General features: G+C 47.4%; 1 protein-coding gene across 18 annotated transcripts in view; it reads right to left on the minus strand.

The window, feature by feature from the left end:
- Nucleotides 1–14,234, minus strand: part of ZNF618 (zinc finger protein 618) — a 178,627-nt gene that overhangs the window by 81,684 nt on the left and 82,709 nt on the right. For all 18 annotated transcript variants that reach the window (XM_068657140.1, XM_068657153.1, XM_068657152.1 and 15 more), the window contains exon 3: nucleotides 10,005–10,261. In XM_068657140.1, coding sequence (XP_068513241.1) covers nucleotides 10,005–10,261 — 257 coding nt within the window. The remainder of the gene's footprint in view (nucleotides 1–10,004; nucleotides 10,262–14,234) is intronic.

Below are 14,234 nucleotides of genomic sequence, written 5' to 3' on the forward strand. Positions count from 1 at the left end.
ATATACTTATCCGTAAACCAGGAACAAAAAAAATGCAGTTTGCAGCAAAGTAATTTTTGGAAGATTCATGGAGATAAATGCAGGAAATCACTACGCAGACTCTATTCCTTTTACAGCCTTATTTAAGATTCCTTGGCATATTACCCTGAACTTACATTTTCAGTATATCTTTATAAATTTGCTAACATGAAAGGGCCACTCTCAAAATAGCCTGACTTATAATTTTATAATAATGACTAATATTTCCTATGGACAGAAATAACCTTGAATTACTTTTCAGTAAGTTCCTAGTAAATGGGAAAAAAGCTTTTCAACTGAAAAAAGAAGGCAGTATGTTATCTTGAGGCAAGTAGTTTTCAAAATTTCTCAAGAAATGCACAATGTACAAATTTCTCAGGAAACCCACAGAGATTTGGTAAATATCCACCCAGAGGAAACCAAATAGATACAAATAGAACTTTTGACCTTTTTAAGGAAAATCACATGACCACAGTAGTCTCTCTTCTCAATTTGTGTATCTAATTCCAGAAAACACACATCTGCAAATAGTCATTTGAAATGAAACCAGAGAAAGAGAGCTGGGAGAATCATTTGTAATGATGAAATTATGCAATGAATTTAGCCTCTTCTGTTTATTGGACAGGCAGACAGAAATTTCCTCAGATTTGTTATTTAAGATGATTCAACCCTTTTTTCCCACTCCATTTTGGCAAACAGGCTGTAAGTTAGACTTTAAAGCTCTCACTTGCAAAATGTATTGCATTTGTTAGCTGTCCATCAGCAGGTAATTAACAGATCCTGTATGTCCTATCTGGTACAGCAAGGACAGCACTCACTGGAAGAGGAGGTGGGAGAAGGCAGGACTGAGGATTCTTTAGTGTGAACGGAGTATTTCCTTTCCACGGACATGCATGCAACCTTGGAAAAATCTTCCTGATCATGCGAAACAGCAAAACTCAAGGATGGGCCACAAACAAGAACACAACATTCACGCTCACGTCCAAATAAACACTTCCAAACATCATATTACAGCAATACTTACTGTGTGTTACTCTTGAGTAAGGTCTTTCCAGGAACAAAATCAAACATGTTTTTTGAACACACTGTACACACATTCTTTCTTCTCTATGTCCTATTGCTTACAGCTTCTGAAGAAAACAACCCTCCTCCCATCTCACAGCCATGCTGAATTCCCTGCCCATCACTGTTAGCATCACTTAGGACTCTCTTTTGAGCTTGGGAGGATACTTTGTCACTGATGCTCAGACACGCAATTCGGAATAGCCCGAACACAGGAGAACACATCTGGAAAAACACTCTAAAATATGGACGCTGTAGTCAGTTGACTATGATCTGCTCCACAGCCTCTTATATTGTACCTAGCCGCATTTCCCGTATACAGATACAAATAGATGGGACAGTCATCACCAATGGCCACTCCACTCAGGTTATCCTAAGTGAAATCCTGGATACCAGCAAGTCAGCAGCATCTGCCAGCCCTCATTGTCCATGCTCAAAGACTGATGAAATTGATCGCGAATCTCCACAACTCTTTTCTGAAAACTATTCCAGCCAGAGTCCCAGAGCAAGCATGGCCAGAAGATGAGTGCGCTCCCGATCATTTGGGCCATTCCAACCCGTAACCTTGTTCAGTGCCTGAGGTTCAGCTGTACCACCAGCAAACTGAGACTGCCGCCCACCCATGCCCCTAAAACAGTGCTGTGCACACACAGAGCACTGCAAAAAATAAAAATAGATGAAAACCAATTAGGGGCTCTGGGCTGATTTCACACACACATACCTCCCCCTCCCTCCCCCAGTTCTTGTATTTCTCCCCTCCTCTGCAGGTGGTCTAAGGCACATAAATGCACTTGCTTGTGCAGAAGTTCTTCAAGAAGAACATAAGCCATACAAGTGATTGCATAGTGTCTTCCCTTGCCAGAATGCAACCAAACCGGCACTGCTGCCCCATGCAATGGGCTCTGCCCAGGAAGCAAGGGCAGGAACTGAAGGCAGGACAGAGCCCAGTGCATCTCATAGCAAGTGCTTTGGTCCCAATATCCCCTGTGACTCAGCTCTCACATGTAACGTGGGGGAGGCTACAGACAGCTTTGCCAGGGGCACCTCTACCCACCTCCTGCATGCAGGTGGCCGAGCACTGCCCCACAGGGACTGCGAGACAGCCCAACAGCCCCAGCTACGTATGCAGCACACCATGGTGGGGTCAGAGGCACAGATCCCACTGTGAAAGGAGGGAGTGTTTGCCACAGTAACTATTGTTAGAGTTGCCTAGAGATGAAGTGAAATAACACATGCTAAGGCTTTACAGAGGACATGCTCGTGTTGCCTTGGGCACTACCATTGTGGTCATGGCTTATTTCAGACTTCACCCACATCAGGATGTGCCATGCAAGGTTAAAGCCGCTTGTAGTAGGAGGGTTTTTGGTTAGTTGGTGCACTCAGTTTGGCCAGACTTCTACTGAGCCTTGCAGATAGAATTTGGGCAACACACTCAGCGTGTCCAGAGCTTTCCCTTGGTCTCTTGTTCCTGATTAGACTTTCACACCCTTCCATCACATACCAGACATGTATCTCAATACACGGTCAAAAATCCAGATCCCTGAATATCGATTTCGTGTTTATCCAACGGGAGAGCCACGTTCCACTGCTTTTCCATCTAAATTGTGCGGAAAAAAATCAGAAAAGAGCCCTTAAAGTGGATGCATTTCCAAAGGATAACGATGGTTGATACCTATTAAACATCTCTGTAGCCTCTGACATTTTGTTTTCAAGCCACAGAGACAGATAGGCTTGGAAATTTTTAAGGCTTTTGCAGAACTTACATGGTTTAACTAAGGAGAATCCAAAGATCTCACGAATTATGTGTGCATAGCAGCTCAGTACCTGAGACATCAGCATCATGGTATGAATCAAGCATGTACATAGATTGATAGTCTCAAAGCAGAAGGATTCACTCTTCACATTGTCTCAGAAACATTTCTGATATAATGCATGACTTGAAAAATCCTCTCCAAAATATTTTTCATAAAGCCCGGACCAGACTGGGGGTTGAAATAGTCTTGTATAAAACTTCTCCTGACCAACTCACAGATACCTCAGTCCTTCAAAACACAAATACTGACCTGATGGTATTCCCAGCATTAGAAAATGATCCACACCAGCCAAACAGTTTCCCTCCCTTTCTCTTGATTTATAACACCAATACCATTCTATTTTCCTCTCCTTTCTAGATCACTTCACAGTCTGCTTCTTGGCCTTTCTTGCCCTCACAGCCCTGCCCTGAGAAATGCTGATGTGCTGGAGCTCTTCAAATGGCCCTGGCCCAAGGCCAGCACATGAAGTGAGCAAGATAAAACGGACAAAGGAGGAGGAGAGGAGACATCGGCTCTCTAAGCTGTGCCCTCCCAGACACACCGGTGAGGAGGCAGCAGCTCTGGGCCCATGGGAGCCATCAGTCTATTGGCTGCCCTTGCTTGGGATGACCCGGGGGACCCATGGGCCTTGTGAGACTCATGCATAACAGCATATCAAAAGGAATCACAGAACTTCAGAATTACAGAATTGTAGGGGTTGGAAGGGACCTCAAGAGATCATCAGGTCCAACCCCCTTAGCAGGATCCCTAAAGCGGGTTGCCCAGGTAGGCATCCAGGTGGGCCTTGAATATCTCCAGGGAAGGAGACTCCACAACCTCCCTGGGCAGCCTGTTCCAGTGCTCCGTCACCCTCACAATGAAGAAGTTCTTTCACATGTTGGTGCAGAACTTCCTGTGCTCATTTTGTGGCCATTGCCCCTTGTCCTATTCTCACAAACCACTGAAAAGAGGTTGGCCACATCGCTCTGTCTCCCACACTCCAGGTATTTGTAAACATTGATGAGATCCCCTCTCAGTCTTCTTTTCTCAAGGCTGAACAGACCCAGGTCTCTCAGCCTTTCCTCACAGGGAAGATGCTCCAGGCCCCGTATCATCTTTGTGGCCCTCTGCTGGACTCTTTCCAGGAGATCCCTGTCTTTCTTGTACCGGGGAGCCCAGAACTGGACACAGTACTCCAGGTGAGGCCTGACCAGGGCAGAGCAGAGGGGGAGGATCACCTCCACCTGTTGGCCATGCTCCTTTTAATGCATGCCAGGATCCCCTTGGCCTTCTCGGCCACCAGGGCACACTGCTGGCTCATGGCCAACCTGTTGTCCACCTGTCGTCCACCAGGAACCCCTAGGTCATTCTCTGCTGAGCTCCTCTCCAGCAGGTCATCCCCCAGCCCGTACTTATCCATGTGGTTGTTCCTTCCTAGGTGCAGGACTCTACATTTGCTCTTGTACACTTACTCTTCTTCATTGGGTTTCTTCCCTGAATCCTTCACCACTTCCACTGGCTGTGCTGGGGTCAAAAGGGTGTTTGTATGAACTTCATTAGCACCTGGATAATTAAGCACCTGCAGCCAGACAGCAGCTTCCAGCAGAAAGCAGAACTGGAGGGCAGCCCCACAGGGCTGAGAGCAAATGGGCACAAACTCAGCAAAACACAAAAAAGGGCATGTTTTGGGGGTCTGCCCCAGTCTCCTCCAGGTGCTGCCCGAGCTCCAGTCCAGTTGCAGCCCCTGGTACCCTCTTGGCCCAAACCACACTCTCCAGAAGATTTTTGGGAAGTGTCACTTAGTTCACCCCATCCTTCAGGTCCTTACTTGTAACAGAAGGACTCTGTTTCTAAAGCAGGGGGATTATGAGGAGAAGACGGTGATGAACTGGGAAGGGAGCAGGAGGGGGTGGCCACAGCCCTTCATCGTGAGGGGGTTGAGAGTAAAAGCGAGGGGAAATGGAAACATCAGGGTGCGATTGGGCCTCAGGATGTGGGACCTACATTCCTGCCAGGAATAAACGTCCCAGAAGAGGAAAGGGTGCTGTTCTGAGGAGTTTGGACTAGAGGGAATGGCCTCAAGTGGCACCAGAGGAGCTTCAGGTTGGAAATGAGGAGACATTTCTTCTCAGAAAGAGCAGTCAGGCATTGGAACGGGTTGTCAGGGAAGTGGTGCTGTCACAGTCCCTGGGGATGTGTTTAAGGAAAAGTTGGACGTGGTGCTTGGGGACAAGGTTTAGTGGGTGACAGTGGTGGTAGGGTGATGGTTGGACCAGATGATCTTGGAGGTGTTTTCCAACCTTAATGTTTCTGTGATTCTGTGTTACACTGACAAGAGGATAGAGCCTGAGCTGGAAAACGTCATGTGGAACATGTGGAACATGTGGAACAAGGTCTTACCAGGCTGCAGTTTGCAACATCCTGCAGTTTTGCCACCTAACCTAACCGATAAAAGTGGCCTAGAAGAAAGCTGGAGAGGGACTCTATCAGGGAGTGCAGCCATGGGACAAGGAATAATGGCTTTGAACAAATGGAGGGGACATTTAGTTTGGATGTGACGTGAGGAAGAAATTCTTCACTCAGAGCACAAAGCACACATGGGAACTAGGGCTGAAGATGCACCTTGCTTCTGTTCTTCTCTGTAAAGAATTGAACAAAATTACCTAAAAAAAAACAGGACACAGGATGGGAGGTGCAGGGCAGTCCCTGTGGTCAAGGGGCAGCCGTTCTCTCTGGCAAGCCAAATGGCCTGGGGGAGCCAGCCCCAGAAAAGGGGCCCTCAGCCCCCCAACCCTCCTCCTTCTTCCACGGGAGGGCATCTTCCAGGCCGCTCCCAACACAGCCACCTTTGGCCACGCATGGGCCGCTGCAGTGCAGAGGCTTGCTAAGGTCACAGTGGCCACCACTGCCCCGCCTTTGCTGCGGGCCCTATAAAACAGCCCCCCTGCAGCTGGCCCACCACTCGCTCAGCGACTAGGGCCTCTGACAGCCAGCGTACGTGGCAGGAAGGAGACGAGAAGCAGCAAGGCGAGAAGCAGCCCTGCTGGTGTGCGAGGACAGCAATGCCGTCCAAAGAAGCACCAAGAAGGAATGCAGCTAACAAGAAGGAGAAGTGTCATGGGCGGAGGGAGAGCGCCGGCAGCACAAGACACACCAGTGCTCGAGAGACCTCTGGCGCGCAGCCCACAGACACATTTCAGCGGTACCACTGGTACCACGACGACACGGGGAACAGGCCGCCCCCTCTAACATCCAGCGACAGGGGGCCTGGGCCTTCCCATAGGCACAACGGTGGCATGGGGCAAAATCAGGAGCATCAGGCAGACAACCGTGGGGAGCAGAGGCATAGTGCAGAATGGAGCATGGGACCCAGCCATGGCCGTAAAACAGACGGCAGCATTGAACCCATGCGTGAAAATCAAGCTGACAGTGGCATGGGACATCGGGGTGGAACTGGACGACCCCCTGGTTTGGCACCCTGGCCTGAAAACTTTCCGGATGGAAGGCATCCTGTTTGGGCAGTCCCAGGCAAAGACTGGCTTATCCTTCTGCCAAGGACTGTGGAGCCCATGGAGATGAATCCACCAGAAGATGTGGAGGAACAAATGGAAGTGGATCCATCTCCACCAGAACAGAGCGGGGACTACCGCAGCATGTCGTTGCTCTCTTCCATGCGAGAGCACCAGCAGCATCACAGGAGTGCCCGGCCAGCTCCCTACTCATTGCTCAGGCTCCATCCCAAGCGTTAGCTTGGAGCCACCAAACACCATGGACATCTCACAGGCTTACCTGCAAGATGTCCTGGCAATAAAGAAATCTGCTGCCAATTCTCAGGGGTTGTGTGAGTGCTTCTTTCCCATCCCCCAGTCCTTGTGCGAGAGGTGGCATCCCTTCTGCACAGAGGCTCAAGGAAGAGCACAAGAGAGGACCCAGCTTCCTTTGTGCTGCTGCGCTGGAGTGACAGGAGGAGTCCCTGAGGGCCACCATGCACCTTTAACGTTTGTGAAAATAGTCTGAGGGGTGCAAATTGTAGTGTGTAAGTGATTATAGGTGGCTAATTTCTTATATTTGGAGTATGTTCATAGACCTTCCTCTTCCTTTTGATCTTGTTGATGAGCTCCTTGCTCATCCACACAGGTCTACTGCCTCCCTTCCCCGATTTCCTACTCTTAGGGATCCTGAACTTGAAAGAAGTGCTGTTTAAATGTTGCCCTGCTCTCACAAGCACCCTTGCCTTCTAGCAATCTTGCCCATGAGATAACTCCAAATAGGTCTCAGGAGAGGTCGAAGTTGCCTCTCCGAAAGTCCATGGTAGAAATCCTACTGTTTGCCTTACTTCTTCCACCAAGTTCCATCTTGAACTCCATCATCTCATGGATCACTGCATCCCAACGCAGCATTTCAAAATCTGTAGCAGTCCAAAAATTCAAACATCAAACATCAGCAGAGCCGTGGCGCTTCCCGTTCATCCACCGCAGGGCTTGAAACAGAGTTTGGCGTAGACCAGAGCTCAGGGAGAGGCACGGGAACTTGCAGCCAAACAGCAGGCAGCATGCACACAGCCTAAACTGATGAAAGCCCTCTAAGAGAACAACGGCTACCGAGCTGGGAATCCGTTATAAACTGCTGAAAGTTACAGATGTGTGAACATGGTGGGGCCCTGCAAGAGACGTGGCTCAGAAAAGAGGCACAGATCTTCTAACACATGCTGCGGCGAAGCCCCGATGCCAAGCCCCCAGCGAGCTCTGTCACCTGCAGCCACTTGGGCTCTGCCCCTGCGGGCACCGCGGCCCTGGCTCAGGTGAGACATCCCCTGTGCTGCCCACTGTGCCCACTGCACCATGAAACCACAGTGTGGGGAGCAGGCTTCCCATTCCCATGGAAAGGATGGGGATTCATTTACCTCCAGTTCTCTACTTCATCCCACAACATGAATTACTATAAAAAATAAACCTTTTTGACACCTTCTCAGCTACTCTGATGAAGGGGAATAAAACCCTACCGAGGCCTTGCCTTTCTGCATGGCTGAAGTGATTTAGACACAGGGCTACCAGAATTGCAAGAAAGGCTCCAGGAGAACACCTCCTGGAAGCACCAGCAAGCAGTAGCAGAACGTGTGGAGCCTCTGCTCCGGAGCTGGGCAGCACTGGTGCCCCCCTCTGCCTGCAACCTTGTGGCTGCCTCAGAGCAGCAGCCGAAATCACTGGCGCAGCAGCAGGCACAGGGCTTTTCCCCTGTGAGTTCCGCAGATGGCTGCAGCCATAGAAATAGTGCCTGCCTGTGGTTTCTGTGGGGGGTGGAGGGGACCAGAAGAATTGACTGGGAGCCAGTTCCAAGAAACCACAAGGAACTGATATCTGGGCACCATGGTCAGTCCACACAGAGCACAGTATTTGGTGGCCAAACAGAAAAGTTATTCAGAGCCATCTCCCCAACAAACAAGAATTATGCGAATGGCTGGATGAATAGGGGCACTTACAGGGCTCTTTGCACAAAGGAATCGGCCACTAACTGCCAATCGCCTCAGGACCAAGTTGCCTTTAAAGAAACCCAGCACGAGGCTATAAAATAACAAATGCGATGCACATTTCATTTCAAGAAGCAATTCCAGATAGAAGTTCTCCAGTTTACTTTCTAAAACTCTCAACTACCACTTGTTAGCTAGTAAATAACCCTCTCTGTCCCTCACGCCATGGGGAGGAAATCCCTCACTCCAGCCTGTCCCCAGCACCTTCAATATGTGACATGTTGGTGTGCATCCAAGCTAGCCAACAGCAAAACCCCATTCCCCACTTTGTATGACAATCTAGTCAACCTTAGCTGGAAACCACATTCTCAGGAGACACCATCTGCAGAGCCCAGCCAGCAGGAGGAGGGGAAGGGGGTTCTACGTGACAGGGGCCCAGATCCCCTCAACAAGGGCTGGCGTCCACAGATGGAAAAGAAGCTCCTATTGCCTCTGCTCAGCAGCCATCCCCAGGGATACCTCTGTGTTTCAGGGTTGCCCATACAGTCTTCAACTTCTCAAGAGCTGCGGAGGCACAAAAAAAATCTGAAAATACACAGAGTGTTTCCTTCAAAGTAGAAGATTTTTAAGTTGAAGCCAGTTATGGACTTAGGCTTTTCCCAAATGTTTTAAACTTCCATAAAATAGCAGTGACCACCCACCCTGCCTTTCCTAGTGGCTGTCCTGATGGCGAAGGGAAAACAAACAGGACCACAATGCTCCCAAGACAGTCCCCAGCTAACAACATCCTCCAGGATTTCTTCCCAACAGCATGAACAGCAATCAAGCAAAAATCAGGAGAAAATCTAACATCAGTGGCTCTTTTCCTTCCCCCTGCAAGACAAACCAACCCCAGAAGCAACAACAGGCAACTCAAATTAGCTTTCTCCCTAGCCCCTTAACGGAAACATCAACCGACTCCTCTCTCCTCTTCGTTATCAGCAATCACTCTCAGAGTCACTGCACGGCACCTGGGACCTGCTCCATGTCCCAGAGATGTAGGAGACCCTTTAGCCAGAGCAGAGGCTCCCCCAGGGCCCCACAGAAACACCCTTGCCTGGAGCAGGAGAGGACAGTCTGATGTTCACAGCAAAAAAGAAAACCTTCTTATGACAACTTTACAGCTCTAGGTGGGGTATGGATAGGAAATACTGTTTTGGAAGTGGTGCACCGCAGCCAACTCAAAGTCAAAATTATTCTGAAATGTTACTAGCAAACATAAAAGCTAACAAACAGCAACCTGTAGAAATGTTTCTAAGCTAAATCTAATTATTTACAGGAACATCTACTTTCATCAAAGCAACTTCCCTCAAAACACTGAAACTTTTTCTCAAGCTTTTTTTCCTGGTTTCCTCTATACTGGGCAGCTCTGGGTTCACCAAGAATTTTGCATGACTGATGGACATGCGATTTAACTCTTCAGAAGAGGTGATAATCTTTCTCTTAAAGTTACCCTTATCTTGATTGCGTCTTTAGGAGTGACCAGATGCAAACAGATAGCAATAGTTAAACGAAGTCACTAATCCTAAGCCAGGCCCCAGGGAGCAATGTGCACCCCGCTCTGGTCTGTCCAGCAGAGCCGAGGCGCCAGGAGCAGCTCTGGGGCACACTGACCCACAGCTTACCGAGCGTCTGCTGGTTGCGAACCCCACCGATCACCACGCAGATCTCTGCTGGCACGTCTCCTGGCCCATCTTTTATATTCTTCTTCGAATCTTTGGCATCATCCTGCCAGATCACCTCTTCGATGTAGTCATCTGGTACCTCTGTTTTCACCTTCACCTCAGTCATCATTCCAGCCTCTTCACTGGGTGAGGACTGAGATGTCACCGAATCGGAGCCCTCTGCTTTTGGGCTCCGTGGGCTCCTCTTCAAACACTCCCTGAATGGGGGGAAAAGAAGAGAAACCATGAATTCTCATTTTCAAACACTCACATTTAATGAGTGGGAATTCGGTAAAGATATTTTTGTTTAATGCAATTATTTTAAAATGTGGCTTATTTTAAAATATGGTTAGGTATGGGTGCTGCTCATATAAATAAACAATAATTACATATAGTCAACAATTAAAACTTAACCAGACAAAAGTAGTAAAACCACTTGCCAGTTATGAAAATAACCTTACTCATCACTAACAACACTGACAGTCAAAACCAGCCCAATTCAGTGAGCAGGAGCACAGAACTTCAGATGGCTCGTAGTAGGTCCATGACAACAACTCCAGCAGTCCAAACAATGACTATCGTGCCAAAAGTAGTCCACACATGCAGAAGAAACATCATTTGCTCCCAACATTTGAAATTTGGAGCTATCTCTGCCCCTGTGCATTCCTCCGTGCGTTAATCTACTGTTGCATCCTCTCTTAAACCTTCAAAGCAACCTAACTCTCATCCTGTGGTATTCACATGGCCTTATTTTACACATACAGTGATGATCAAAGAGGTGATATAGAGTGATGATCATATAGTATGATAACAACTTCTATGGAGGCTATTAATTTATGGGCAGATGCAAGTATTAAAGATGACAGGGAAAGTGTAGTGGGCAGGGAAAGATGGAGGAGGAAAGGATTTAGGAGCAGATGAACAAAATAGTGAGAAAACTCAAAATTAACAGAAGAAAAGAATCAAAACAAAATACATAAATTCCCACACCCCCTCAGAAAAGGAAGGAACCTGGACAACCCAAAGCTGCAAGGCAATACCAGCAAATTCAAATGTGCTGAGATGGCAAAAGACAAAGGGATTTAGAGCACATTAGACAAGGACCAAGTATTAACCCAGTGTAGCTCCTTTTCCAAGTGCACCATCCCATCATTCTTTATGGGCTCCCTGTTTGCAAGACTGACTATTAATAAATTCTAACATGCAATGCAAAAATAAAATAATTGCTGGTTCAGTCTGTGCAGAAATCAGAACTAAATTTATAAAAATATCCTAGACTACACAGAACATGAGATTTTAACAAGTATGAGACATATTTAGAGTCATATTAACACTGGGAACAGCCAGCAGTGTTTGAAAAAGTTATAAGCGGAAGTAATAGACAAAATTAAGTGAAAAATAGGCTGAACTTATGGATTGGAGTTATTAGACCATGCAATGGCAAAAAAAAAGAAGTAAATCCCATTCCTTGGAACATCATAGGAAGCCAGAACAAAGCATAAATTAACATGATATAAAACTAACTCCTGCAACGCTTTCGGATTCTGGTTATGAAGCTGGAAGACAAATCCAAATGTTGCAACTGAAGAAGGCGCTCAGCGGGTAAGCCTGGGAGGCTGGAGATGAGAGGAGCAGATGAAGGAAGAGAACAATCTTTTGCAGTAATTACTGCACAACCTCCTACACAGACATGTAGCTGCTATTTCAGAATGGGTCAATCACATCGTATCACCAGATATTTTATTATTCATCGTTTCATTCTCATTATGGAATGAAATGTGCAATTAATAGCCCCTAAACAGAGAGAATTAGCCTTGACCTGCCTCCCCACTCATTCCCATCCTCCTCACACATGCTTCCCCCCATGCTCCCAAAATCATCCAGGGCTTTTACAAGTGAGAAAGATGAATTAAGACAGAGAAAACGTGGCTGAAAATTGGAAGTTCTTTATGGTAATATTATTGGACGTCCAAGAAGGTCCATCAATCTCACCAGACAGCAACATGGCTGAGTGCCCGCTCCAAAGCCGAAGCAAAGGCAGCAGCCAGGAGTGAGAGTGAAAAGGGTAGGATCAATTGTAAATCAATCAGACCAGGAAGGTGTGAAATGCAAAACACTGATAAAGGCAGCAAAAGCCACGGGTTCTGGGGACGAAAATCCCTCCCTTAATGGGGGAAAGAGAGGAAAACCAAAATCAAAGAACTACAATTCTCACTGTTAGGCAGAAAGGTAAAAGCAGTCAGTAAAAGCCGGTTTTGACCTAAAATGAAGGCGAAATGGCTCAGTTATTGATGGCACAGCAACCTGTACTTGCCAATCCCAGGCAGAACAACATAAAAATCAATGCAGGAGCTAAGTGATGTGGAATTAAAAGCTTATACAGCTAGCAGTGAGACTAAGGATAGTGCTTTCTGAGCAGATCATAAGTTTGGTGGGAATAACAGAGATCTTCTGACGGTGCCCAGCTTTATGTCACATTCAGACAAAATTTATCAGCAGTACATGGTCCAGAGAGAGCAACAGGCCACATGCTGTAAGGCAAAATGCTATCCTCAACCTGTAGTGCTCCTGAGCGGAGGGATTTCCACAGGGCTTCCCAAGTGGTTGATCTGAGGCAGATTTATTCATCGTGCTCTGGAATTAAATTTAAAACCATTGCTGCCAAAATTTACTGCTGACTGAAGGAGGTGTGGGGGATGGAGAGCAATGACTGTGAAAGGGACACCAAAACCAGTGATCCCAGTCACTCTGTCAACTGGACCTGCACAAGCCGAGTAGTTTCAGCGTAGCAAAATGTGTCCAGGAACGTGGTGCCCCCATGGACATGAACCCAGTGCTCACACACAGCCCCCCAGGCAGGTCGCTCCACAGCCACAGAGCCACGCTGTGGCTGAAAGGACTAACATGACTTCTGGATACACATGCGTGAGAGCAGAAAGATGTAATATGGAGGTGATTTTCTCTTTGCACAAAGCTGCGGCAAAGCCAGCTCCAGTGCACTGCAGACAGGTTGAACTCCCTTGTTTTTAAAAGGTGATTAGCAAAGCTGGAGAGGGTTCAAAAAGAGAAAAGAGGCACTCAAATGGTTCAAGACTGGGAAAAAATGCTTTATGACTTTATAAGACCAAACAACTTCATGCTGCTTCTCATGCCAAAAGGCAGACTGAGAGATGATTTGATTGCAGCGTATTATAATCTTCATGGGGAGAAAATACTGTCTTTCCTTAATTTGGCAGGGAAAAGTAGAGAGAGAGCTCATCACTGGAAGCTGGAAACAGTTGAAATGAGGCATAAAATGTGAGCACTGATGGTGGTCCACTGGAACAACCATTTTCCAAAGGATGTGCTCAGGCAGAACAAAACTCTCAAAGGCTCCAAAACCCAGGGCATCTGCATCTGGCCAGCCCCAGGTTAGGGGGCTCGGTACACATGTGCTGGCCAGAGGTACACAGGTGCCCAACTTAGTGGCCAGAAGCTGCAGGAAGATGTAAGCAAACAGACCAGACTAATGGACTATCTGAAACTTTGCTCCTGACACTCACCGACCTTCTGGATCCATCTCTGCCAAGAAAGTAGCTTCCCAGTTGGGAAGTCTGCTCTTAGGGACCTAAATCTGCAAGTATTAATTAAAAGCAATCCATTCCTCTGACATTGCCCCATATGTTACAATCCTGATCAGATACTCAATGTAGAGGAAACCAGCCCAAAATGTTTTTGCAACTGTCTTCTGCATGATTTTGGAGCATGGAAGCTCTGAGAGAAGCCCACAAGCCCTCTCAAAAATAATAGTAATTTAAAAAAAGCAGTGCTACTGGATTTTCAGAATCAAGACCCTCTCTGTCTTGTGACACTTTCTAGGAGCAATGAGAGCAGCAGCTAGCAGATGTACCCAGGTGTCATGGAAGTGAAGCTACAGCCCCCAGTGCTTCTCGTCGAGCACCCTGGCATCGCCTGCACGGTGGTGACCCTGTGGTGAGGTCTATGCCCAGCCACGTCCCGCTCACATGCCACATCTAGGGAGAGAAGGGAATAAATGATGAACACTAACTACAAGAGATTTTTTTCAGTATATATATATGCTCCCACTCCTGCTGCCACTGCCCCAGGACACACCTTCACCTCCAGCAGCCCGAGGTGCTGGTGTTTTACTGAGTAAGCCAGATCCTGTTTCAGAGCACTGAGGGCTCCAGA

Source organism: Anas acuta, chromosome 20 (assembly GCF_963932015.1).
Source record: "Anas acuta chromosome 20, bAnaAcu1.1, whole genome shotgun sequence".
Lineage (NCBI taxonomy): Eukaryota > Metazoa > Chordata > Aves > Anseriformes > Anatidae > Anas > Anas acuta.